We start from the raw sequence: 27189 nt of genomic DNA, 5'->3' as shown, positions 1-27189 counted from the left end.
GGAATGGAAGCCACAGGGATGGCAGGCCTCTGTTTTAGTCACTCTTCTTCTCCTAATCATATCGTTCACCTGCTCTCTCCCCAGACTGTCCCTGGCTTAGCTGCGTTCCTGTGGGACAACCAGCCCAGCCCCAGTAGCTGACTGACACCAACCACCCAGCCAAACAGACTACTGTTCTCTATCTTCCTATTGGCTGGCTGCCACAGCTTCCCCCGTCCTGATTGGCTCTGGCGGGAGCGTGGATGGAGCCAAGGGATCTGGTTGGCTCGGCCCGACCCAAAGAGGCGGAGTTACAGGGAGGCAGGGCGGAGCCGAATGACGATGACCGGGAAGGAGCGGCGGGCGTCGGTTTGGCGTGCAGCGATGATGTGATTAGCGGCGGCATCAGCGAAGGGGAGGGGCTAGAGGAGCAGGGGGAGGGACTTCTGGAGGAACAGGAGTTCTCCATCAAGGAAGCCAGCTTCCAGGAAGGAAGTCTAAAGCTGAAGATCCAGACCACCAAGCGCACCAAGAAGCCCCCCAAGAGCCTGGAGAACTACATTTGCCCCCCGGAGATCAGGATGACCATCAGACCTCCAGCTGGAGAAGGCAGGGGGGGCCGGCAGGGCCGAGCAGGAGGGGGGGCAGGAGCCGGACGGGGCATGAAGGAAGAGGAGCGAGGACCCCCCAGAAAGAGGGTAGGTTACTGTGATTTGGCTGTAGAATATGTAATTTGTTTTTCAAGTAGTTGAGTAGTGTGATGTCATATGAATGTATGTTTTTCTTATCTTTGTGTTTTGATCGTGTGGCTTAGCTTCCCAGAACTCCTGTCACTGACTACAGACCTGTGGCTGTAGTCAACTACAACTCCTGTGGCTTCTCTTATCTCAACATCTCTGAATTTACCGCTTGCTCTCTCATACACTCCGCCTCTTCTGTATTTCTCTCTCTCTCTCTCTCTCTCTCTCTCTCTCTCTCTCTTGCTCTCTCAATCTCTCTCTTTCTCTCTCTCAGTAGCTCCTTTGCCTGCTTGGTTACACAGGGTCAAAGTTTGCTGCGTAATTGAAACCAGTCATGGCTAGCTGAGATCACGCACTCACTCACCCACACACACACACACACACACACACACACACACACACACACACACACACACACACACACACACACACACACACACACACACACACACACATTGGAGCTGAGAATAGGGCTGACATAAGCAAGTGACAGCTGGTCTCTGCTCTCTCCATTTGTGGTCATATACACAGGGACCTCTCCTCTCCTCTCCTCTCCTCTCCTCTCCTCTCCTCTCATCTCCTCTCCTCTTCTCTTCTTTCCTCTCCTCTCCTCTCCTCTCCTCTCCTCGCCTCTCCTCTCCTCTCCTCTCCTCTCCTCTCCTCTCCTCTCCTCTCCTCTCCTCTCCTCTCCTCTCCTCTCCTCTTTAATGAAATCAGCATGTGGGTCATGCCCCCCCCCCCTTCACACACACTGGTGTTTGGTGTGTGTGACACTGTGTATGTACAGGTCCTTGGGGGAATCCAGTGTTTGCAGTGTGTGTTGACCTACACAGTGGTGTGTGTGTCCAAACCTGACAGCCATCTCTGTGTCACTGAGCTCGACAGGCCCGGCAGGAGCGGAGGGGATGTAGTCGACATGATGCTGGGCCCTGTTTTGTTTTGTTCTGTCACACTCCATTCTTTTGGTTTCAACATCCAGTATGCTCATTATGAATGAGTGCTGCATGATAAACCAATCGTCATTTTCACCTCTGACCTCATGCCATCTTTTTCTAAATACAGTAAGAAAATGCAGGGTAACCCCTAAAATATACAGCTATGGGGTTTTTTTTTGCTATCGGTGAACAAGCTGGGGAACCAGTCCTTATCCAGCTCTATAGGTCCCATTGCCACTGCTACAGTATGATTGACAGGGGTTGTCATAGTGACAGGAGCAGGAGCAAGCTGCTCTCCATTGAGGGTCGGGGAGGGGAGGGGAGGGGAGGGGAGAGGAGGGGAGGGGAGCGGGTGTTGGTGTTGATTCAGATCAGTTTCAACCCCTCATCCCCTATATTCCATCCCTCAATCACACCCCCATCCGCACCATCCCCCTCCCCCCACCCCCAATCCCTCATCCCCCCCGCTCCTCACATCCTTTCCCTCCATCCACCCATCACCTGCCACCCCAAGGGTGTAATACAGACAGGCTCACTGGAGAGGAACGGGTTAAAGAGAGAGGCTGGGCTGCTGTCTCTGTCTCTCTCTCTTTCTCTGTTTCTCTCTCTCTCTCTCTCCCTGTGTGTGTGTGTGTGTGTGTGTGTGTGTGTGCGCGGTGTTTAGGTTAAATGCTCTCTTTGTGATGTGTGTGAGGCTGTGGGGCAGGAGGGAGGGGGGGTGGGAGCAGATGGACAGCCTCTCTGCTCTCTGTTGTATTGTGTCTAGAGCTACTCTTTCTCTCTCCCTCTCTCTCTCCCTCTCTCTCTCTCTCTTTCTCTCTTTCTCCCTCTATCTCTTCCTTGCTCTCTCTCTTGCTTTCTCTCTGCTCTCTATCTCTCAATCTTTTCTTCCCCCCTGCATCTACCTCTTTTCACCCACTCTTTTTCACCACTCTTTTTTCTTTTTTTTCCTCTTTCTCTCTCTCTCTCTCTCACCCTCTGTTGTCTTGTAGCAGATGGCAGTGTGGGGCAGCAGCAGCAGCAACAGAGCAGAAGCCAGAGTGTGAGCAGGAGATGGGGAGAGGAGAGGGGAGAAGGGAGGGAGGGGGGGGTGGAAAGAGGAGGAGGAGAAAGGAGGTGGGGGTCAGGCATATGGAGAGCCTGGTTAAGGGGCCCCCTCAGAGGGAGTGTGTATGTGCGTGTTGTGGGGGTGGGGGGTTGGGGGCAGGATACAATAGATGCCCATTAAGACAGAGATTTGACTCTAATAGACAGAGAAGGGTAGAGACAGACAGACAGATAAGTAGGCAAACATGCAGAGTGGCAGAGAGAAAGACAGAAAGGAAATGGCATTTCTTTTTTTCCCATTCTGTTTTTATTGTACAGGTATAAGAATCTCAGCTGTCACAACTGCAGAGAGAAAGTAGTATTCTATTCTATTCTATTCTATTCTATTCTATTCTATTCTATTCTATTCTATTCTATTCTGTTCGGTTCGGTTCAGTTCAGTTTGGTTCGGTTCGGTTCGGCTCGGTTCGGTTCTGTTCTATTCCACCAATATACATATAAATATCAACAAAATAGAATAAGATAAGATGAGGTGAAGCTTTAAATGATCCCTGTAGGGGAAATGCAGCAAATAGCAATAGAATGTAGCAAAGATATAGAATTAACAAAAGAAAAATAGAATATAATCAAGAATATAGCAAATTAGGGTTATATAAACAGACATAGCTGATTATGTCAGTGTTAGAACATGTTAGGTACAAAGTGTGATTGAACATTATTAGGGTGAACAGAGTAAAAGCAGAAGAACCTAGTGAGACAAAGAATAAAAGAGAACTGGAAGAGAAGAGAAGAAAAGAGATGGGAAGAGAACAGAACAAAACAGAACAGAACAGGAGAGAACAGAAGAGAAGAGATCAGAAGAGACAGCAAAAAGATGTAATTTCCCCGCCTTAAAGGGAACCTCATCCTCCTATCATCTTCATAGCAGGCATCTATAACCAGGGGGTCAATGAGCAGGCGAGCTGTGTCAGGGGACAGACCCACACACACACATAAATGGGATATGATGGGCTCCCCTTCTCTGTCTCCAGCTGACATCACACACATGCTCAACGTCCTCTCACACACGGCTCTTTGTCTGGGCACGCTGTGTGTGTTTGGAAGATGAATGTGTGTGTTCTAACATATTGGGTCCTGGGTCAACCACTGCATCACTCCCCCAGACACACACACACACACACGCGCGTGCACACAGTTATCTGTCCAATGCCTACACACGGGGGAGTGTACGCATGCTAACATGCATACACTCTCTATCTCTCTTTCCCTCACTCTGCCTCTCTCTATTCTCTCTCTCTCTCTCTCTCTCTCTCACACACACACACACACACACACACACAGACGCACAAATCACGTTGAGCGGTGATTGCAGTTAGAGAGAGTGTTTTCCTGGTTATCTGTCCAGTTCTCTGGACGTGCCAAATGTGGCTCTTAATCCATTTCACTATCTGTGGGGAGAGATAAGCCAGAGCTTTTCCAGGAGTCCAGGCCAGGCTGTGTGTTGTTGTTGTTGTATGTGTGTGTGTGTGTGTGTGTGTGTGTATTGGTGGGTGTGTGGGCGTGTGCATGCATGTGCATGCGAAACCCTGACGCTAGACACACACTTATCTTGTCTTGACAGCCCCTCTGCTTGGTGGTCCCCCTGGCTGTGTGTGTGTCTGTGTGTGTGTATATGTGTGTGTGTGTGTTGCTGCTTGGTGGTCTCCCAGCAGTGTTTGGGATTATTATGTGTTAGTCAAGTGCATTCACAAGGAAATTAATGCTGCCACAGTTGCCACGCCAAGTGTGTGTGCATGCAGTGCGTGCACGTGTGTGTGAAATGGTTAGCCTTTTGATGTGTGCTTTTTTATCCCTGGCTGGGATGGCGGTTGGTGACCTGAGGGACTTGATGAGCTCATAAAATAGGAGCGTGTGTGTGCGTGTGCATGTGTGTATGTTAGTGAGTTTGTGTGTATGTGTGTGAAGCGTTGGTGCGTACCCACAGAGAGTGATCCTTGATTGATTTATGTGGATGAACATTAAATGATCACCTCTAATATGGCCTGCCCAAGCTGTCATATTGGACCTTTTTTGGTGTCTGTCATCATGGTGAAAATAGCCAGGCTTTTGTGTGTGTGTGTGTGTGTGTGTGTGTGTGTGTGTGTGTGTGTATGCTCAGTCTGCAGTCTTTGAGAGTAAGAGCTGGGAATGCTTTAAGGGGCGTTTCCCTGTGGTAGATGGGGGATGGGGCGTGTGTGTGTGTGTGTGTGTATGTGTGTGTGCGTGTGTACGTGCTGGGGAGGGGTGAGTGATTTAGCACCGCTGAAACACCAGCTGTCCATCTGTGTCTGACCCCCGCACACACCCCCATACACACTTGAAACACACACACACACACACACACACACACACACACACACACACACACACACAAGCTCTCATAACATCTAACCTCTGATCTGCTCATGAGTATCTCTCAAACCTGAAGAGGGTCCAGAAAAAACACACACATACAATCTCTCTCTCTATTTATCTATCTCTATTTCTCTCTCTCTAGCAAACACATAAACACACACACACATAAACACACAAACACACACACACTACATTATACACTAAGCAAGATTGCTCCCTAATCAGCTCTGCAGTAGTGCTGGTGCTGCAGTGTATCCACAATGAATGACTCTGCAAGGTCACTCTTAGTGAGCACACACACGCACACACACATGCACACACACACACACACACACACACACACACACACACACAGACACACAAAGGAACGTTGGAGGCTGGCAGAAGAAGAGATGAACTTTGACCCTGCTTGACATTCAGAAGTTGAGGTGATAGCTGGACTCTGCTGTGTCTATGTGTGTGTGTCTGTGTGCGTCATTCATGTGTGTGTGTGTGTGTGTGTGTGTGTGTGTGTGTGTGTGTGTGCGTGTCGTTTTGTTTGTTTGTGTGAGTGGGTCAGGGTTGAGACAACTGGAGTCTGGCCTTTGCTTTCTTACCCTCAGGGCTGGATTGTGTGTGTGTGTGTGTGTGTGTGTGTGTGTGTGTGTGTGTGTGTGTGTGTGTGTTTGTGTTGACCATTTGGTTGGAACTGTAGCTAATTTCTCAATCAGACACACACATACCATCTTCTCAATCCTTCCCAAAGGTCAGGCCCTATTCATTCGCTATTGTGTCCAGTCCCAGTGGGTTGCTGTTCCTCTCCAGGCAGATGCAGGCAGACTATAATAGCCAGTCTAGCTGAAGGTACATTTTAATGAAGACCTAAAGCCACTATATGCACTTAAAGAAATGTCAATTTGCTCAGCCAGCCAGCAACTACCAATGAACATGAGAGTGTATCGTATTGCTACAAAGTCAAGCTTTCATGTTTAGAGAAAAGCATTTTTATTTTCAGGTTGCTTCACCCCTGATTCTTATTTTCAGGCTAACAACCATTCATTCTTAAAATTATGCAGAGGGTTATGAATGAGGGCTTCAGGTAATAAAAATAACTCATTGCACAGAGGACCATGTCAACCTCCAACTACCACTAGAAGAAAAGGAAAAGCGCCAGTATTGAAGTTTTTGTGGTTGTGACCTGACAACAGCGATATGTGTGTAGACTTTATACGTAGACAGGCCTGGATATAGTTTTGGGACAGGGGCTCGCTGTGACTCACATGACTGTGGCATTATCTGGAAGGCGGCCATGTTTGATGTCCTCTGCGGTCACGGATGATGTTGAGTCACGGCATCATGTGTTCCTGGTGGCCGCTTTGTCTTGGTGTGACTCCATCATGTCTCTGCCTCTCTGGGCTGTTCTGCGGTTAGTGTATGTGTGTGTGTGTGTGTGTGTGTGTGTGCATGCGCTGGGGGAGAAATTCTGTGGTTTTAGACAAGGACTAGCAGGGATAGAGGGCAATGTTAGATGGAGGAGGGAGAGAGAAGGGGATGATGGGAGTCAAAGGAAAGGAGAGGCAGGCGCAGGGTATTGACTTTCACTGTGTCTCACTTGAAGCGTAAGTGTGTTTGTCAGTGAAATCTGATCGCCCCATCAGCTGTCTGAGACGCGCCTGTCAGAAGGGGTGTGTGTGTGTGTGTGTGAAAGAGAGAGAGAGAAAGAGAGAGAGAGACACAGTGAAATAGTGGTACGGTGGTGCCCAACCCTCCTCTTCCGATACCCATGTCACCATCTCTCTCAACCAATGCTATCAGTTTCCTTCTTTCAGTTTCTTGCAGTCAGTTTAGTAACTTTATGAACAGTTATGCTTTGCATGACTTTTCATCAGAAACAATACTGCCAAAGCAAAAAGCATGTAGAGGTGATTAATTATTTCAATAATATTTTATCCAGCAGTACATGATCATCAATATCTGATGTAAAACATTTTCAAAATTTAGAACATGTAGTCAAATCATTCAAAAGCCAGGGAGGGCATATCAGACACTGTAGTAACCCTTGTGCATGTTTATGTGTGTGTAATTTTACCCAGTTCTACGTACGCTTATAACCTTCTTTTGGGTTTGTGTGCGGCCCTAAAATTATCCGTCTGCATTTTTGCTGTTTATTTATGCCCTTCGTCTCTTTAGCATGGATGCGGACATGAATAAATGATATAAATGTGTCTGTCTGTCCCTCTGTCTGTCTGTCCCTTGGGGCGGCTCAGACTAAACAAACAGCTGTGTTTATGAAGCAGGGAAGTGCCACAAGGGTCTTCTGTTTAGCGGTCCATTTCAACACACACACACACACACACACATAGGGGCTCCCAAATGCCCTCTGCTCCTCATCTTTTACCCGCGCTGCTCTGTTGCTTTCTTGTCCCCTTGTGTTTTCTGCCCCGCTCTGTCTCTCTCTCCTGGCCTCCTCTGTTCAGCGTAATGCTCTCTCGCTCTCAGACTGTGAGGAATGCCACTCCGTGTGACCCCTCACCTACAAGAGGGAGGGGTGCTGCTTTAGTCGAGGGAGCGAGGGGGCAGCTGCAGTCATGTGCCCAGGCCTGGGAGGAAACACACACACACACACACACACACACACATAGACCCAGGTTGTTAGCTAACACTCACATTGAAGCCTAGCTGTGTATCCACTGATGCAGTTTTAGATGTGGGCTGCCGCTACCACGTCTCTTTGTGAATGTCTGCGAAAGTGTAGGGTGCTACGCTTTGGTGTGTGTGTGTGTGTGTGTGTGTGTGTGTGTGTGTGTGAACGCGCGAGTGGAGTGCTGCCTGACACAAAGGCGTTATTGTTGGTGTGAGGGGGCCTGAGGGGAGGCGGGCAGTCTGATTGGTTAAGACTATTGTGTCTCACTTTGCCCATTCTCCCTGTCACTGAGGATGTCATTACAGTGGCTCTCTAACTCTTACTCTAACTCTCTCTCTCTCTCTCTCTCTCCCTCTCTCTCTCCCTCTCTCTCTCTCGGACTACAGAATCTGTGGATCATCTGAAGACTTTAAATAATCGTAGAAATATATATATGAGCAATGAAAGTGCGTCACTTTGCAAGCTATAAACTAAAGCTAAAGATTCTAGAGTCATTATTTAATTATTCAGGACATCCTTATATACTGCTATCAGCAACCTTCTTCTTCTTCTTCTTCTTCTTCTTCTTCTTCTTCTTCTTCTTCCATTCTTCATTCTTCTACTAACAACTATTGGTAACCATCACCTGCTGAAAAATAATCTGTTAGTTTGTGTTTGTGTTTAGAAACATGCAGGCGATGTGGTGACTTCTCACTGCTTATAGCCTCAGTAAGTAGCAAACATCGTGGGAGAGTGGCTTATTCCTACATAGCATATGATCAATGAGTGAGGCTTGGCTGTTACATACCACTCTTTGCCAGAGAGGAAGTGTTTAATCTTAGCACAGCTTCTGTCTTGAATTACCCATCATTCCACACAGGAAGTCATCCCTCAGGATTTAGAGCAGCTCATTGGCTGTTAATTGCTTCCTGTTGTACAGAAGTGGTCTGATTGGGTCATATGGAGCACAGAGTACGGTGAACAACACGTTCCTTTGGTTTTGTAATGTGTGTTGTGCACGTGTGTGTATGTGTGTGTGTGTGTCTAATTCACCACTCTGAATACTTGTATTAAATAAATGGCATTCTGTTTATTCGTGAAATCCTATGTATTGGGCTTGTTGTTGTGATTTCAAATAAAGAGAACATGCACGTGTTGTGTGTGTGTGTTGTGTGTGTGTGTGCGTGCATGTGGTCAGCCTATATGCATGTGCTATATATTCTTTGTGTTGAACATGTGCGCTGGCTGAAATGCATAGCGCTGTCACAGGAGGTTGGGCCACCACCATGAAAGGAACAATCAGTACATAATCGCTGTAATAATCACTATGAAAAACTCTTCTAATGCGGTTCTTAGGGCTATTCACAACCAAGACGCACATATGCACGCACACACACACACACACACACACACACACCATTAATGCTAATAGCGGGGATTAGATGTATACTTTGTGTAGCATGTAAATGCGTGTGTCATTACTGTGCGGGTGAAAACCTCCAATTGGGCCGTAATAACACGCTTCGGTTCAGCCAATCACAAGCTTTTGTTCAGATTGAGTCATCTACATGTGAGCGTGTCTGAAGAGTGTGTGACAAGGAGACTCTTGGGTGTTTCGCTGCTATCTTTAGGAGCACTCCAATCTGAAGGATTACTGTTGTGGACGTAGGAGGGACGTTTTTTACTTCAGACCCACCGCTGTGCATTAAATCTGGCTTCTGCTTTACATTTAGCTTAGGGACAAATATAGAGCGAATGCTTGATCAGTCCCAGCAGGGAAGGTACATAGCAGCACTTAGAAAAGGATATGTTGCAGAAAACGTGTGAGTTTTTGGGTTGAATAATCAAGCCCTGTGTTTTTTTCTACAGTGTGGCTGTAGGCTGAATACATAGTTTTCAAATTAGAGCATTAGAGCAAGAATGGAAGTTTTGAATGGCGCCCAATTTCCAAACTTTCCCACCCAGCTTTCCCAGAAGATGCTTTGGCTGGCACAGATGCCACCAGATCCGTGATAGTAAAGCATTGGCTAAGACAGTACGAGCTGAGTGAAAACAGACATACAAGTACACACACACACACAGAAATACACTGGCATGCATGCACACACACACACACACACACACACACACACACACACACACACACACACACACACACACACAATTGCAGGCAGTGGGCCTGATCTCAATGTTCCACAAACTGTCCCACCTTGACACCCCCCTCTTTCCTCCCCCTGTCCTCCCTCTTTTCTCTCCCCTGCTGTGGGTCTCCTCAGGCGCATGAATGGAAGTCTTTATTCCCGGGAGAACTGGTGGGAAGAACGAGAGAACGAGAAACAGAGGGAGGGAGGAGGGGGCGGAGGGGAGGGGGAGGTCTGTGAGAGTGGCCACAAGATCAACACAGTGCTACAGCTCCTCTTTTCTCCTCCCTCGCTTTTTCCCTCCCTTTCTCTGCACCCCCAACCCCCCCCTCCCTCTCTTTCTACCCCGGTTTAAGTGCTGCGGACACAAAGGCGTGTTAGTATTCATGGTGTTTGTTTGCAGAGGAGCTGTGTGTGTGTGTGTGTGTGTGTGTCTGTGCATGTGTGTGTGTGTGTGTGTGTGTGCAGAGCTGTCAGAAACACAGATCACAGAGAAACAGCGCTCTGAATGGAGCTGGAGAGAGAAGGGGGGGAGGTGAAAGAGGAGGGGTGGGGGGGTAGTTCCCACAGGGGGAGAATGGTCAGCTCCAGAAAAGAGAAAAGAAGAAGAAAAGGAGGGATGAGATGGGGAGGGAGGGGGGGATGCACAAGGCCACAGGGGCAGAGAGGGACAGCATGGTGTCAAAGCCAAGGAGAGTGTGTGTGTGTGTGTGTGTGTGTGTGAGAGAGAGAGAGAGAGAGAGAGAGGATCATATCAATCACAGGGTTTTGGAGGGAACTAGTTGTAAACGGGTCTAGGCACCTCTCTCCTTTCTCTCTCCTTGTTTTTCTGCTGGTCCTCTTCTTCCCTCCCTTTCTGCCACTCTCTCATTCTTTCAGTAAATCCTTCCCCTCCCCTTTTGCCCCCCCCCTCCTCATTTCTCTCTCTCTCTCTCTCTCTCTCTCTCTCTCTCCCTCTCCCTCTCTCTCTCTCTCGCTCTCTCTCTCTTTCTCTTTGTGTGTCTGTCTGGACAGCTGCCCAGTTCCATACACAGGGAAAAATGAAACACTCTAACCACCGGGCGTGCAGCCAAATAAAAGGCTGCGAAAAACTATTTGAAGGGCAGCGTGTGTGTGTGTGTGTGTGTCTGTGTGTATGTGTGTGCGTGCGTGCATGCGTGTGGTTTGTGTATACGTTTGCTGGTGTGTGTTTGTGTGTATATATGTGCTGGGTTGTGAGATTTGGGTGTGCCTGTTTAGGGTGTTCTTTCCCAGTATAATGGTGCAGCCAGGGTGCTGTGTGTGTGTGTGTGTGCATGTGTGTGTGTGTGTGAGCAGAAGTTCTACTCGGAGTTTCAGTTTATTCAACAGTGGAAAACGAGAGGCTGCAGGGGAGGAAAGGACAGGAGGGGCCGTCACATACCTCCTCTCACGTCAAACTGCAGAGGAAAGGAGTACAACTCTGCTTTTACATCAGGTTTCCATGATTTCTCAATGTGAATGTTGCACTGGCACACACACACAAACACACACACACACACGATTGTCGGTAAATATACGTCGACTCATTTACAGAGTGCCTTTCACTCGGGTGATTGCAGCACTTAGTCACATATTACCCATGACCTCCTCTGCTCTGCACTGACTTTATCTGATGGTTACATCATCAGTGGAAAGGAATGTGGCTGTTCGCCCGGCTCCATATCTGTCTGCGTTCGGGTGTTGGTGAACCTCTGTGACTGACTGAGACCAATCCGTGTTGTTACAGTCCTGACCCAGAGGAAGAAATTCTAGAAATGGTTGTTGATCTAGCCGTTGAGGCTGACCTTTAACCCCTGAACACAGGCCTGACAGCCTTGAGGGACAGGCTGCTCTGTAAAACCAGATCAGATCAAATAGGTGGAGGACTGAACATGCTTTTTTTTGTGCTGGCCTTTCTCATGCCTCCTTATCCATATTTGAGGAGGACTTGAGAGGAGACTTGTAGAAGGGAAAGAAAGAAGGATTGGTGTGGAAAAGGTTGAAGCCAGCCTCTTTAGCCTCATAGGCTTATGGGTCAGAGTCCAGGTCAGTGTGCTGGCTCCCTGACCGCTGCCCCCTGCTGCAGACCAGCAGTAGCACAGGGAGGAGACAGTCTATACTCACTCTATACATATACCGTATACAATGGAGAAATATCGGAATCAGAATCAATTTATTTGCCAAGTACAATACGGAGCCAGGAATTTGTTTTGGTTGTGTTGGCACAGCGACTTATGAACAGCTTATAGAGTTTCACAACAGGACCTCACATACAGTGTAAAAGAGCAGTGCAAGACATGCAATAAACATAGTAATAGTATGTATATATTGATATACATTCAAAATTATGTGCACCATAATTATGACTTATGCCAAAACCTTGTCTTATTGTATCAGTGAATGAGGGTGAACCCGAGCAGAAAAGACAAGAGGAAGAAAAGAATCTTCGTCAAACCATGTCGACTACAACATCCATGGAAATGCCATGTTCCAGATGACCACTGTTTATATTCACTAGCTTGAATACCAGCCAGTGAGTGTGTTTTCTCCCTGTAACTGCTGCATGGTGTGGCTGAGGTGTGGAGGAGAGGAGAAGGGAGGAGGAGAGGGTGGTAGAAGCGAGGAAACTAAGAACAAAAAGCTGAACTCGTGCCAATAACCCAGCCTCAACCAGATGAGGGGGGGGGGGGGGGTAGAGCTCCCTATCTCTCTTTATTCTGCTTCTTCTTCTCTCTCTCTCTCTTTCTCTCTCTTTCTCCTCCTCCCTCCTCTCTCTACCAGTGAAGGTGTCCATGCCTCCTTTCTTTATTATCTGTCTGTGGTTGCTGTGTGGTTAGTGGGGAGAACGCATTTTATATGTGTGCGTGTGTGTGTTTGAGTAATTGTGAGTGAGTGATTCAGTCTCTTTATCCTCCTGTTAATATTGGCGGTTTGACTGGGTGGTCTCTCTCTCTCACTCTGACTAGCTCAGCGTCTCTATCTATCTGTCTTTCTCTGCCCTTCTGCCTCGCTGTCTCCTTTAACCTGAAGCAGCAGGTATTCTAGGACAGGTTAAATGAGAAAGCTTGTGTGTATCAGGTATCTGTCATCTTATCCCACTGTGGACTCCCAACGTCTCTTCTCCAGTGTCACCACAGACACACACACATATACACACACACACACACACACACACACCCTAGGACTTACAGCGAACTGTAGCAGTGCAGTGTGTTCTGGAGATAAACAGCCAGAATGTGCATGGGTTGCTATGTGAGCAAGCGTGTATAAGTGTATATATTTTCTGGGATTGCTCGTAATTTCTGTTGCTCTGTGTATGTGTGTGTGTGTATGTGTGTGTGTATGTGTGTGTGTGTGTGTGTGTGTGTGTTTTCACCCACATGCTGAGCGTTCTGTTACGGAGCATTCATTTGTGTGCTTGCGTGTGCACAAGTGTGTAGCCGTGTGTTTGTGTGTTTGTGTGTGTGCAGCCTGTGGTCGGCTGATAAACAGCTTCTGCAGCCGGTGTTGAGGGACTAAATGAGTGTCACTGGCTGACTACTGATGGGCAAGCGCGAAGAGGGAGAGGGAGAAAGTTGGGCAGTGAGGGAGGAAGGATAGAGGAGGTGGAAAGTGGTTGATGATAGAAGATAGAGTAGGTTATTGGCAGGGGGAAAGATAGAATGGATGAAGTTCTCGTACTTGCTAATAAGTGCATGGTGATGAGAACTGCATATTGTTCTATGTGTGTGTTTGTGTGTGTGTGTGTGCAAGTGAGCAAGGAGCAAGAGCTAAGCAGCAGGCAAGATACTGCTCCCTCTCAACTGTCACTAGCCTGGCTGTGTAACCTTAAGCGTCCATAACTGTAAAACCTTGAAACATTTTAATCCTGTGCTGTTATGTGAATAAGCAGGATCAAATGAAGTATTTAAAAGGTGTGCATGTATCTGTACGTCCTTGTGTGTGTGTGCGCGCGTGCGTGAGTGTGTGTACATGCTGAGAGGCAGGCCTGTGGTTAGGTTACATCTCCCTGCAGCTCAGTAGAACAGTGTCTTGTTGCGTCACACTGAGTCTGTTAATAACAGGCTAAACCACAAAGGCCATCCGCTGCTGTATTTCTCATCTTCCAGCAGAACTGATTATGCTGCAGTGACACATTAACCAGGGTAATGCTGCCTCCAGTATATCAAGCACTTGTGTTGTCAATTTTACATGGACAAATGCAAACTGGGCACTAGATTCAGATTTAGACTGTGGCCCTACATGGGAATAATGTTGTTGGAGTTGGAGTTGTGATCAGTAAAAAGAGAGTTGTCAACAAGATAAAGGAAATAATTATGGGTCTAGTTCTATATACTGTAAATGACAGGGCAGTTAGGGACACACTTGAGCTAGGCTACTGTGTTTAATACAGTGTGCGTTCAGGCCCTGCACTGCCCCCCCCCCACCGCCTCTCTCTCAGCATGCAACATCCTTGCCACAGGAATTTAATTGCTCTGTAAACAACGCTTTTGTTTTGTTGCACACCGTTTGCTCATGCACACAAGATGTGTTAAAAGCCTCAGTCTAGTCGTGAAAAGAGAAGAATGTCATATGCATAATAAATCACAGACTTGATATGTGCTGACAAAAAGCAAATCTCTGCAGTATTGGATTCTGTGCTGGATATGTATTATCTCCGTGAAGATAGAGAGACAAATGTCATAAAGATAGGAAATACTGTTTATAGTTTTATGATCACCATTTGTCTATCCCTGCAGGTATATAAAGCTGTCTTCTGATTACAGTATGCATATAATAAACAGCCGTGTCTTTGTTTCTCTTGTCTGTCATCCCCAGACGTACGAGCGCCAGTTTAGAATGCCAGAGCAGAGAGAGGGAGGCCTGCTGCAACTACTGGGAGATCACCCTTCGCCCAAACACCAGCCTCGCAGCTCCCTCCTGCATGCGCACACACACTCACACACACAGCAAACGCAGCACACACTCACGCACCAATCTCAACACGCTCTCGCGCACCAACACCAACTCACTCCAGACTGGATCACGTCCTCTACTGCACCTTCTGCATCCCCGGCCAATCCTGTGGATTCTGAGTCGGCCAGAGAATTGGCAGGAGCCGGTAGGAGCTCTTTGCTCGACCCACGGCCCCCTTTCTCTCAGACGGTGGCACGAAGCCCCTCGCCGCAGAGATCTCTGACTCCAGACCTGCAGTTGCCCGTGGTTACCGATGCCAGTATTCTCAACCTGACCTCTCTCAGCAGGTATGTTTCATTTTCTTATGCGGTTGACCTTATCATGAACCAAGCATGATCACCAGACCAGAAATACACTACGCACACTGACACACAAAAATTACGGATGTTCATTGTCAATGTAGTGCTTGTACAGTGCTGGATACAGTGTAAAACATTCTGTCTGTCTCTCTCCCTCCCTCCCTCCCTCCCACCCGTCATCGTTTTGTCTGTGTATACATCTCTCCAGGGGGAGGGGTTTGCAAGAGGTCAGTGAGCAGCTCTTTGGGAACATCAAGAGGAAGTACGGCAGGAAGGACTCCCAGAGGATGCTGTGTAATCCCCACAGTGCTGAGACACCTTGGGGAAGACAGCCAGAGAAAGGAGTGGAGAGTCCCACTACTTCAGAGGAAAGGCAGAAGTACCGTCACGATGAGAAAGCTGAGCGGTTCCATGAAGAAAGGGAGGAGCGGAGAAAAGAGGAAAGAGAGAGGGTAATCGCTGGGAGGAGAGGAGATGAGGAGGACAGGGGGATGCCCATGCTGACAGATGAAGGGAAAGGAAGAAAGAGGCGGAGGAGGCAGTCTTTCGATGAGTCATTTTCCATGGAGGAGCAATCAGAACAGCCGCAGGACTCTGACACCACAGAGAAGCACCAGCCTGGGCCCCCAGAACCCAAACTAGCACACAAGATGGACGCTCACAAAAACGAGTCTCGACTTGCAAGTCAGGCTGAGGTCAATGGAGAGAGAGCAGAGAAAGGAGAGAGGGGAGATAAAGGGGAGAAAAGAGAAAAGGGAGAGAGGGTAGAAAGAGGAGAAATAGTTATGAGTGGGCCTGATCCAGAGTCATCTTTGAGTACAAATAGAGTGAAAAAGAATCCAGTTGGTCGTCCTAAGCTCAGCGCTGACACCCACAAACACAGAGAGCCAATCCACAACCATATCCCCAGCCCGAATCTTATCACTAACCCCAGACTGCCTAGCCCAAACCCCAGCCCCAGCCCCAGGCCTAGCATCAGTCCCAGCCCTAGCCCTAAACCCAGGGCAAACATTAGTCCCAGTCCCAGCCCCAGGCCTAGAGCTAACCTCAGCCCCAGTCCCAGTCCTAGACCCAGGGCCACGCTGAGTCCAAGCCTGAGCCCCAGCACCAGCTCCACAGCCAGCCCCAGCTCCAGACCAACCAAGACCAAGGACAGATGGTCCTACCTGAAGGCCAGAAGCCCCCCCAGCCTCACCCCACCCCAGAGGGACACCCGGGGTACCCCATTGACCTTGGCTGACCCACCTTCAGCCTTCCCCATCACCCCCTCCAGCCCACTCTACACCAACACTGACAGCCTGACGGTCCACACACCGATCAAGAGGAAACGCGGACGCCCCAAGAAACAGCCCCTCCTAACAGTGGAGACGATCCACGAGGGAACCTCCACCTCCCCCCCAAGTCCTCTGGCACAGGAGACGTCTGCGGGGCTGAGCCGCAGGAGGAAGACACACACGCTAACCACACTAGCCCAAATGGCCTCCACTACCACCAGCGCCAATTCTAACAGTCTGAAACTAAAGCGCGGCAGGGGCCATTCCAGGCCGGTGAATAAGATGAAGCTTGGGAAAGTGCAGAGCATCCTGAATGAGATCCTTTCAGGTTCCAGTCAGAACGGCAGTCTGGCTCTGAAGTCCTCCTCTGCCCCTGTTACCTCAGCTATGAGTGCCATGGCGTCCACCATTGAGGCCCGGCTGGGCAAACAGATAAACGTCAGCAAGAGAGGAACCATCTACATTGGGAAGAAGAGGGGGAGGAAACCCCGAGCAGAAACTCAAGCCTCCAACCCTCCGAGAGCCGCCAGAGACAAGCCCCCCCTGCCTGTCTCCATGTCCAGTCTCTATGAAAGCCTCCTAGTGCCTTCGACCACCTCCTCTCCCAGCTCCAGTGCTCCCTCCCTAAGAGCGAGCCACTCTGATGCCACTATGCCCAGTCTGCAGCCCATCTCAGCTCTGCCCTCCAAGCCACCTGGCAGGGGCTTCCTCTCTGGGGGCTGGAAACTTTCCCCTCCTCGCCTTCTGGCTAATTCACCCTCCCACCTATCAGAGGGGGCATCTGTGAAGGAGGTGACCCTGTCCCCCATCAGTGAGTCCCACAGTGAGGAGACTATTCCCAGTGACAGTGGGATAGGGACAGACAACAACAGCACCTCAGATCAAACTGAGAAGGGCCCAGCCTCCCGACGCAGGTGCAGTTCATGTTTCAATATACTGCTTTGTCTTTCTAGTCTTTTATACTCATTTGTTGTTTCAGAATTCAGACACAGATAAAAAAATACATAGTGTTTTAATGTGATTTTATTGTATTATTATATGGTGTTTTTGCAGGTACTCATTTGACCTGTGTGGGTTTGAGGCTGCGGAGGCCGCAGCTCTTGAGGCATCCAGCAGGGGCAGCAGAGCGCGCTGTGAGCGGCAGGTGGCCACCGTGGACAACTTCCTGTCGCAGCAGGAGAAGAAGCAAAAACATCATCGGCGGAAGAGGAAGTGCCTACAGAGCCGGGACCATCTGCACTTTCTGTCCGAACTCGAGGAGGTCAGAAAAAAGACACTACATTCTAATTGTAATCTTTAACCAAGCGCTAACAACAAACTTCACAGATTTTATATTTGTAAAATGAAATTTGTTCAAATATTTGTTTCCTCTCTCCAACCCCTCCCAGGTTGTGGTGAAGCTCCAGCAGCTACGCGTGTCTCACCGGCGATACACCTGCTACCCCCAGCACCCATATCCCTCCATTTTCCGCCTCAACTTCCACCATTACTACCCTGTTACCTACGACTCCTACCCCTGTGACTCCGGCCCGTACCTCCGCAGGAGTGCCGATCTGAAGGCTAAGAGGAGGCGCGGCCGTCCAGCCAAAGCCAGCGAGCCAATCACATCGAAGCTGCCTTTCGTTCAAGGATATGGTTACCCACTGGCGGGGGGAAATTACTATGCAGCACCCTATGCCATGCCTTACGCACCCCCTCTGAGTCTGGGCTACTTTCCCCCTGCTCCCCCACTCTACCTGCCCCACCACTCGCTAGGACCTGCACCCCCATCTCCCTTCATGAGGCCTGCTGTCCCCCCTCCCAAGGCTTTCCACTCCGGGGGACACTCCAAGCTCCAGGCGGGGGCGAAGCTCCGCAGCTCTAGTGGCCCGCTCCAGGGGGCCTCTGTGCGGGGAGAAGGCCTGGGATCCCTGGGTGCTGGCAGTGCAGGCGGTCTTGGAGGGGTTCGCCTCCACAAGAGGAAGCACAAGCACAAACATAAGCACAAGGATGAACCCCTTCTTTCTCCACGAGACCGGCAGGACCTGGGTGGGCTCTTCAGTGGAGCTAAGACCAATGCACGGCTCAGCATGCTGAGTGACAGGAGGGATTTAGCCAATCAGGGCTCTTCAAAGCGTCTGGAGAAGCAGAGGGCCAGTGGTAGAGGCTCAAGCCTGGCGTCCAGCTTAGGGATGTTTGAGTCGGACCACCTGTCCTCTCACTCTCTTGCTGACAGCCAGTTCCACTCCCATCAGTCCGGACAGCCAATAAACAGCTTCATGAGCAGCTACAGTAGCCAATCTCAGCGGCCGGAGTTGGCCTCTGACCTCTTCTTGGGGTCACGGGAGGAGGGGTGTAGTGGGAGGAGCAGGAAGAGGGGGCTCGCTGTGTTTGGAGAACAGGGGTTGATGTCATTCCAAAATGCCAGGCAGGAGCCAGGACAGATGACCCAGTGCTCCAGTCCCTCCCTCACTGGTAAGAACTACTTACCTTAGGACTACCTACTCCTTTTTACATTACACAGTACATTACTGACCTTTTGGCAAATACACCATTCAACCATTGTGTAATGAGATGTTTGGTAGTAGTTTTACCTGTGTCCTGTATTTAACAGTACATACCAGCTTGCGTCATCTGTAAAGTCCAGCTGCCAATCTTATGGTTGCATAACTGAATTGAGAACATTTTTGCCCAGGCAATTGGTGTAAAAATGCAGCGTGTTATTCTGTTGCTTAGTGATAGCATACTTGTTATTTGCTGGTGTAGAGCCATTATCACATATTTAGTTTAATAGGGTTTTCCCCAATTTAAATATAGATGGCACCATACTCTTGAAGGTGATTCATTTGTATTTAGTCTATATATGTATACGTATATAGGCTATATACAGTATTAATGGCAGTATATTAGGCAGTATAGTAGACAAAGAGGCAGGGTAGCCGAAAATTCTCAATACCAAACTAATGTGTATTTTGGTACATTCTGTATTCTGCTGTCTTAGAGCACATCTGGCTGGGGAGAGAGAGAACGTAATGCATGGATGGAGACGACTATAATTCACCAATCTCTCCTTCCTCCCCTCCCTCCCTTCCTCCCCTCCTGCCAATGCCTTTGCCAGAGATATATTATTCACACAGTGTGATTTATTTTCTACAGACACGCCGTAAAAGGCCCTTGCCTGTGTTAAAAGAGCTGGCTGGCAGCCAGGGGTTTAATGACTGGGGCCTAGTCCAGTGGCGGGGAGGAGAAGCCAGGGGCTCAGTTAGAATACACCCCCACCCCAGGGGACCCAGGACGGATGACTCATATACACACTGGCCCCCCACCCCCCCACCCCTGTCCCCCTGTCCTACCGCTGCACTGTCCACGTTACCCCCCCTCCCCATTCTACCTCTACTATCTTCCATGTCCTCCCTCATTTCCCTTGTGCTGCTTCTGCAGTTCTTGCCCTCGCTTTACTCCTTTTCCTCTCCCCCACAATCCTCACATCCATACGCATACTTCCCCCTGTTCCTCCACCTCTTCCTCTCCCCTCCCCCTTCCTTCTCTCTTTCCATCTTCCCCTTCTCTTTCTGCCTTTTCCCTCTTCTCCCCTCCCCCTCTTTCCCCCATTACCCCCTCTTTTCCCCATTCCCTCTGCCCCCTCCTCTAGCATGACTTACTGCTTCGCTTCACAGCCTCAGCCCAATTAAAACACAGGCGCGTGTACACACACATGCATGCCGCACAACCATACATGTGCGCATGCACATGCAGGCACATGCAGACACAGACACGCACACACACGCGCGCGCCCTCACACACACACACACACACACACACACACACACACACATACACACACACACACACACAGATACACAACCACAAGCAGACCCAGATGTAAAATTCATATTATTCTCTGAGCATGCAATTGTTTCTAAATCATTCCTTACTAGAACTGGTATGTTCTGATTTAAACAGAGTTTTGTTTTGTGTGTGTGTGTGTGTGTGTGCGTGCGTGCGTGTGTGCGCGTGCATTTGTTTGTGTGTGTGTTTCCTCACTAATCAGCAGGTCTCACTGCAGCTGACAGCAATCTCTCACATACACATTTGCATAAAAGCAGGTCATCCTCTACTGAATTAATGAGAATAATTTTCTTTGTGTCAAACATACACAAACACACACAAGCACACACACACACACACACACACACACACACACACACACACACACGCGCACGCATGCGCTTTCATGCACAGACAGGCTCACTAAATTACATACATCAAGGATCAGTTTATCCTACCTGAAACCGAGCCTCAGCCACTGCAGGGGCAGCAGATAAGTGAGCATATATCTGTGTGCAGTAGTGACTTCCTATTCCACACAGAAACAGGTCCTCAGTGCTATACGGCCCCTTGTACTGCTGAAGGTCACCGGTTTTATGTTCCGTGTATGCAGCTCATAAATTTCTGCTACTTTGTAGTGTGTGTGTGTGTGTGTGTGTGAGCTGAGCGTGTGCACACTTCTATGCAGCTCATAAACTACTGCTACTTAGTGCTCTCTGCATTAGACTAATTTCACTGTCTTCCCTGAATTCTTGAACAAGATGAGACTAAGGAGTGAGATGTTCCTCTGAGTAGTAAATGGAGGATGCCCAGGCCGTTCTTTATGCCCCTTTACACCTCACCCTGGAACACTAGAGAAGAAAGACACTGAATGTAAATTCATTTGACATGTATTGCTCAGTGCTGGACTGCATGAAATTCAGGGCTGTCTTGGTTGAATCCGATCATCATGTGGTTAGAGCAGCGTAGAAACCTGCTACACTCTGTCAATGGGATTTGGATGGAATGGAGGAGAGGAGATGGCTTGGGAATCCAAAAAGAGGATAAGGAGGAAAAGCTCAAGAAAAAGAGACCAAGCATGTTGTATGCAGGCGGCCTGGGGACTGGTGGCTGATTGTGCTTTTCCTCCATTTTGGCTGTGGCTCAGTCTGAGCCCCGGGAACAATGCCCAGACAGAGAGGAGGGGGAGCTAAGAAATGGGACAGAGATGGGAAACAAAAAGAATGACAGACACGGACCAAGACCAGGAAGCGGTTTCTGAAATAGAGAAGGAAATGAAATGGTGCAGTGTTACCAGTTTAATTGAAAATTAGAGAGTAGCATATTGCCGCCCATGAAGGGTAGAGTGAGAAAGAGAATGAGAATGATGGGGAAAGGGGAAGAGAGAAAGGATAGAACAGCGTGTAAAGGGCATACTGCCCAGTTCACCAGCGTGAAGGAAACAATATGGCTCCAGTTTCTTCTGCTCAGCCATTCTCTACTGCTGAATTCATTATTTGTGCATGTTGGGCATGTGTGTGTGCGTGTGTGTGTGTGTATGCATATGCGTGTATGTGTCGTGTCTGCATACGCACATGCGAGTGTGTGTGCCTGTGTTTGTCTGTGCGTGTGTATAGTTTTTTTGGCAGCCTGTGCTCCAGATGCACAGGGTTGTTGTTGTGTAGCGACACATTAAATGGTTGAAGGAGACATTTCTGTGGGTTTCCTGCTAGCAGAATGGGATCTCCTCCTCTCCCCTCTCCTCTCTGCTCTCTAGTAGACAATTACAGGATAGGATCTGCTCTCCTGGCTCAGCTGGGCTTTGAAAGGCTTACATGAATATGTCGAAATTAGCAGGAAGCTGTTGAAGCAAAAAAAGACATTCTCTCCATGAGCTAAATTGGCACGATGTCTTTCCTGGCCTTTCCAAGGTTGTTCCTTTTGACTGATACATTACCACGAAAAACTCTTGGGCCTCTCTCTTTAGACCTTGCTCTGTGTTTTATTTACCTTGTGAAGTCTCACCTCACTCATGCTCACTCTCTCCCCTCCCTCCCTCCTGTCCTCCCTCCCAGGTGTCCCCAACAAGCGGAGGTATAAGCGTCGTGAGGTGGAGCAGATCCAGAAGGAGGTGAGGAGGATGTGTTCTCTCTCCAACGTCCTGTCCTCCCAGAGGAACTTTGAGCATGTGCAGAAGATCCTCCGTGTCAAGCGCCTGCAGCGACAAGCCAAAACAGGAAACAATGTCATCAAAAGACGACCCGGACGGCCCCGAAAACAACCCCTGGAAGAATCAGAGCCCACCAACAGGAGGGAGGAAGGCAGAGTTGATGGGCGGGGTTTGGATATATCGGCCAGTAGGAGAGGTGATGGGAGGACTCTAGGGATGCCTGTTCTGGAAAGGTGTGTTGACCTGCCAGGTAGGCGGAGCCTAAGGCCAACCTTGACCCCTGAGCCTCTAGAGTTCTCGAATCACGACTCCATCTCAGCAACGATTGAGACAGTGGTGCATCAAGCGCGCTCTGTGCCTCCACTGGCCAGAGGGGGGAAACGCAGAGGCAGGGGCCGCAGGAGGGATGAGCTGTGGGCCCCATCCAGCCAATAGAACTGCAGGAGAGAGCAACTCTGTAACCTACTGGAGGGAAGAATGGAGGAGTCAGTGCTGTTTCAAGCTTATCAGACGCAGTGCCCTTAATGCTGGGACTCCTCAGTGCACTTTGACTTGTTTCTCCTCTCTGGTTTGTTGTGAGGACTTCAGTGGGTCAGTGGAGGAGCAGGAGGAGGGAACACTTGCTGTGTCGTCCCTTTTCTTGCTAAACCCAACCAGACATGAGCCTTTCAAGGATTCATTGGACCTTCATTTAATATGGCACTATATGGTACTATTTGATACTGAATCTGATGCTATAAAGTGTGTGGTACTTATGATAGTGTAGGATACTATGTGATTCTGTATGTATCTGATACAGTGACGTGTATGGTACTTTATGATACTGTATCTGAATGTGGCTTTAGCCATATCTTTACCAGCAAGGGGAGGGGGAATGGTTAATATAATACTGTGCAGCTCTGCTTATTTTTGCCTTTCTGAGGAAGCTTGTCAAAGACATGTGGGATATTACCGCAGTAACTCAGCCACCTTACCCTATTCCCTATCCCTGGTATTGCTCTCACCCCCATCTCTACCTTCCTTGTTCTCTTGCTCTCTCCGAGGAAGCTAGGCAGAGACCAAGGAGTAACTTATCCTTCCTGGCAGCTCCTCACCCCTGGTCTCCCCCTCCCCAGCCCGACACTCACCCCAATCCTTCAGCTCTCCCTGGTGCCTCCCTCTCAGCTACATCTTCCTCTGTCCTCTCACCTACTACCAATCATCTCTTACACCTACCATTGCTTGTGCTCCCTCACCCTATCCCCTATCTCCATTTACTCCCCCCTCCCTGCTCAGGCCTGTCCCGGGCAGTGACGTAAAGGCAATATGGTGGATGAGACTGTCCCAGACTGTACATAGAAATAAAGTCCACTGTTACCTGCCTTGTACAATGGGAAACTGGCTCATAGACATGTACTGGCATATATCAAATAGAATTGTTGTACCATAGACAATGAAAGTTGTGTATTGTTTTATAACCAAAAACAGACATGGGTGCGACTCAAGACAAGTTTGTTTTCAGACAGAAGGAACCACATGTATTCATTCATTCATTCATTCATTCATTCATACACTCATTATTGTGTTTATATCCAGGGGGCATTGCATACAGGGGGAATATCAGGTGTGTTTTTGGTAAACCTTAAAATTGGTTTAATGCACTATGAAAAAACCATACACTTACATCAATCAAATGCAGCACTTACATGCTTGTTCCAGCCTTATGTTTTGGCCTTCTATGGTGTGGATATCCATTCCAGAGAGCATGCATTATTTTAATCAATTTGTATATGCAGGCTGCGCAGCCAAAAGCGTCAAACCTAAGCCCAAATCTGAATCGAGATTGGACAGTTCAGCTGGAGAGGGCTCACAGTCAGTGTTTCAGATAGCTAATCCCTGTCATTCTACTAAACATGATTTTCAGTTCATATCCGGGAAATATTTTTGGAAAGAAAATACAAAATCCAGTATTTAGATTGAGAAACCAAAGTCTCAGTGTTCAGTGTAAGGATGTATTATTCAAAAGAATCTAAAACAGAGTTTGGCAAACTCTCCACCATGTTGGCACCAATGTAAAGCATTCCTACATGCACTCAAGAATGTAGCCATCTTGGATTTTTTGTGCCAATATGTTAAGCCTTTGTTAAACTCTATATACAGTATCTGTGGCTTTGGATAGTGGTTGGTATTTACTCTCTCACATACATTTTAGTATTTCAGAATATAAGCAATGGGTCAGTATTTCTTTGGGAACTGTGTTTAAATTTTATTTCAGGAGACTCCGTTTCGGGGGGACTTCTCAGTTGCAGCAGTTCTACTTGTGCCTTATGTTTCTTTCTCTCACCATTACATTTCACCGGAGAAATATCAAATGGCAGAGAGCGTCCAGATATTGACCCCAAATATTCATGATTGTGCATATGACGCATGTGTCTTAGTCATCAGAACCCTGACACTGCCTGTGTCCCTTCACAGCTACCATAGTCAGCATCCTCTGTCACTGGGCACGGAGTCCGTCTCCCAGCATCCTCCTGGTTTTCTGACCCATATCATCATAGCAGAACTAGGAGGGCTGGGCTGATGCAGATGATATGGTGTTACTATATTAAATACACAACATGTACTGGCCTACATATTGCTAGGCTTTCAAGCAGTGCATGAGAGGGGAAATGGAAAAGTCCATTGTATCAGATGTGTTTCTATCAACGGCTCTGTCCAGAGACATTGATTATACTTTAAACTCCTGGATAAATAATCGAAGATCACTTGCTCTGCCCAGTATTTAACCAGTTCCAGAGGAGGTTGTCATGGAAACCACGCTGTCTTACATTGTTGTTTGCTATGCATCAGGCCATGCCTGGCAATGACCTTAAAAGGAATTTCTGTTCTGGGTCCACCCTTCGACAAAGAGAAATAAGTGGTCTTATTTACTGAATAAAAATGAATTCATGTAACGAGAATTGTGAATAATACCAGTAATAATTTGTAATAAGTTGTGCAGAAAGTGACTATCATTTCATGAAAACTATAGTTACTGCAGCTCTATGCAGTACAGCCTTAACCAGATGTAAAACTACAGTATTGAAGTGTTTGTTGTAAATAGTGTTAGTATGTCCATCCTGCATGGATACCGGTTGGGCTCAGCTATGCTGGGACTCCCAAGACCACAGTAGACCATCTCACTCTGTCAAGACTGCTCTAGACCTGAGAAGACCAGCCCATACAGTTGAAGAAAGGATCCCAGTTCCCCCTAATTCTTTTCTCTATTCGACACTTCTGCTGCTCATTGACAGTCATCAACCCAGTCAGTTAAATTCTACAGAAAGCTGAACACTAAAATAGTTTGCCTTATCACACTCCTAAAAGGTGTTGGAGGATACAAGCCCCACTGTATTGTACTTTACCAAAAATAGGAATCCCCACTGACTAGCAGCTATTTTCCCCTCAGCCAGTGGGTGCAGCGGAGTAGCATAAGAGTAAGCAAGAGCGTTGTGTGTGTGGGGGAAGTTCTCAGAGGAAATGGCCAAAAATACACTTGTCCTGATGTTAGTGTAGTTAACCTTGCCTCGCGAGCTGACTTTATTCGGGTCTGCAGTCTGTTGTGGTGTAGGTGAGGTCTAGATTTGTGGTCCATGAGGTGTAGAGACTACAGGCTTGGCAGCTTACTCCTCCATACTGTGGTCAGTCAGTGGTCTCTGATGCTCAAGTTAAAGACCCCAGGTCTCGTCTGTCCTGTCTGTCTCTCCTACCAGCCAATGCTCCGGTGCCTTCTAACACTGACTAGTATTGTCCTAATCCAGTGCTTTCGTTCTCTATACAGAGACTACAGTAGGGATGTGGCTGTGGATGGGGTTCATGGTCACTGTGGTATTGTATTTAGCAATCTGGTCCAGTGGCTACAGGCCGCCCCTAAACACTGAGGCAGGGAACCTTTACCTTGTCTCTGGCTGTAACATCAAGGGGAGCAAGGTAGTTTTTGACTTTGAATCAGTGGTTGGGGGTGAATTCACTCTAGTCCACCCTTCGCTCAGACTGACTGGTCCACTACAGCCACCAGCGTGGAAATATACTGGCACCTGGATTAAGAACACCCCCTATTCCCTATGTAGTGTGCTACGGTTAGTGTCCTACACATGGAGTGAGGGGTCATGTGAGACAGAGCCTCATAAATGTACATGTAGTCATCCTCACAACATACGTTACATTTCTAAGCTATAATGTTGTTCAAAGCTGAAAGTGCAGATGAAGCATTGAGAAAACCAATAAATGTACTTTGTTAGAGCACAAAGTGAGCTCTTCTAACAGTGTGGGCATATTTTAGTTTGTATACATAGTGTATTTGAACCTTTTTCTAGAGTGGGTTTTCCTTTATTTGCATGCTCAACTTGATTGTATGCATAAATATTTTAGACAAGCCGGAAGTTGAATTTCAATTGAATTTGGAGCAAGACTTGTACATTGTTTGATATGTTTCTTTTTGTAATGAATTTTTAATTCATGAAGCATTTTTGTACATTGTATGAATATTAAAAACTGCAAATATTTGACATATAGAGTAAATACTAGATGCGCATGCATATGCATATATCCTTCACAGTATGTATGTGTAAATGTACACATATATTTTGTATTTGCATTTGCTGGCATACAGATATATGTCTTAAGCACATATACATGCAATATATATGTATATCCATGTCCGCTGGCATGCTTTTGGTCATGTTTATCTTTCATGATCTTGTAGGTTTGTTTTTGTTTTTTAATTTCTCTTTCCTCAGAAAGAAAAGCTCATTCTTTTGCTACCGTTCTGTTGGCTGGCAGCGTTGAGCACTTATTAAGAAGAACTACAGTTGAACTTGTTCATGTTATCCATTGTGTGAAATAATA

The 27189-nt window shown here is 47.9% G+C and overlaps 1 protein-coding gene across 1 annotated transcript; it reads left to right on the top strand.

Annotated features, from left to right (window-relative positions):
• The first annotated feature begins 125 nt into the window (after positions 1-125).
• On the top strand, positions 126-27189 carry setbp1 (SET binding protein 1). The gene is made up of 6 exons (XM_071525650.1): positions 126-677; positions 14657-15081; positions 15302-17281; positions 17421-17628; positions 17756-18821; positions 22229-27189. The coding sequence occupies exons 1-6, from the start codon at positions 243-245 to the stop codon at positions 22756-22758; spliced, it is 4644 nt and encodes a 1547-aa protein (XP_071381751.1). The 5' UTR covers positions 126-242; the 3' UTR covers positions 22759-27189.

This window comes from Centroberyx affinis, unplaced genomic scaffold (genome assembly GCF_046629955.1).
Source record: "Centroberyx affinis isolate AG114_WGS23_722 - 3 ecotype Tasmania unplaced genomic scaffold, CSIRO-AGI_Caff_v1 ptg001317l_1, whole genome shotgun sequence".
NCBI classification, from domain to species: domain Eukaryota; kingdom Metazoa; phylum Chordata; class Actinopteri; order Beryciformes; family Berycidae; genus Centroberyx; species Centroberyx affinis.
This window is presented reverse-complemented; position numbering and strand designations above follow the sequence as displayed.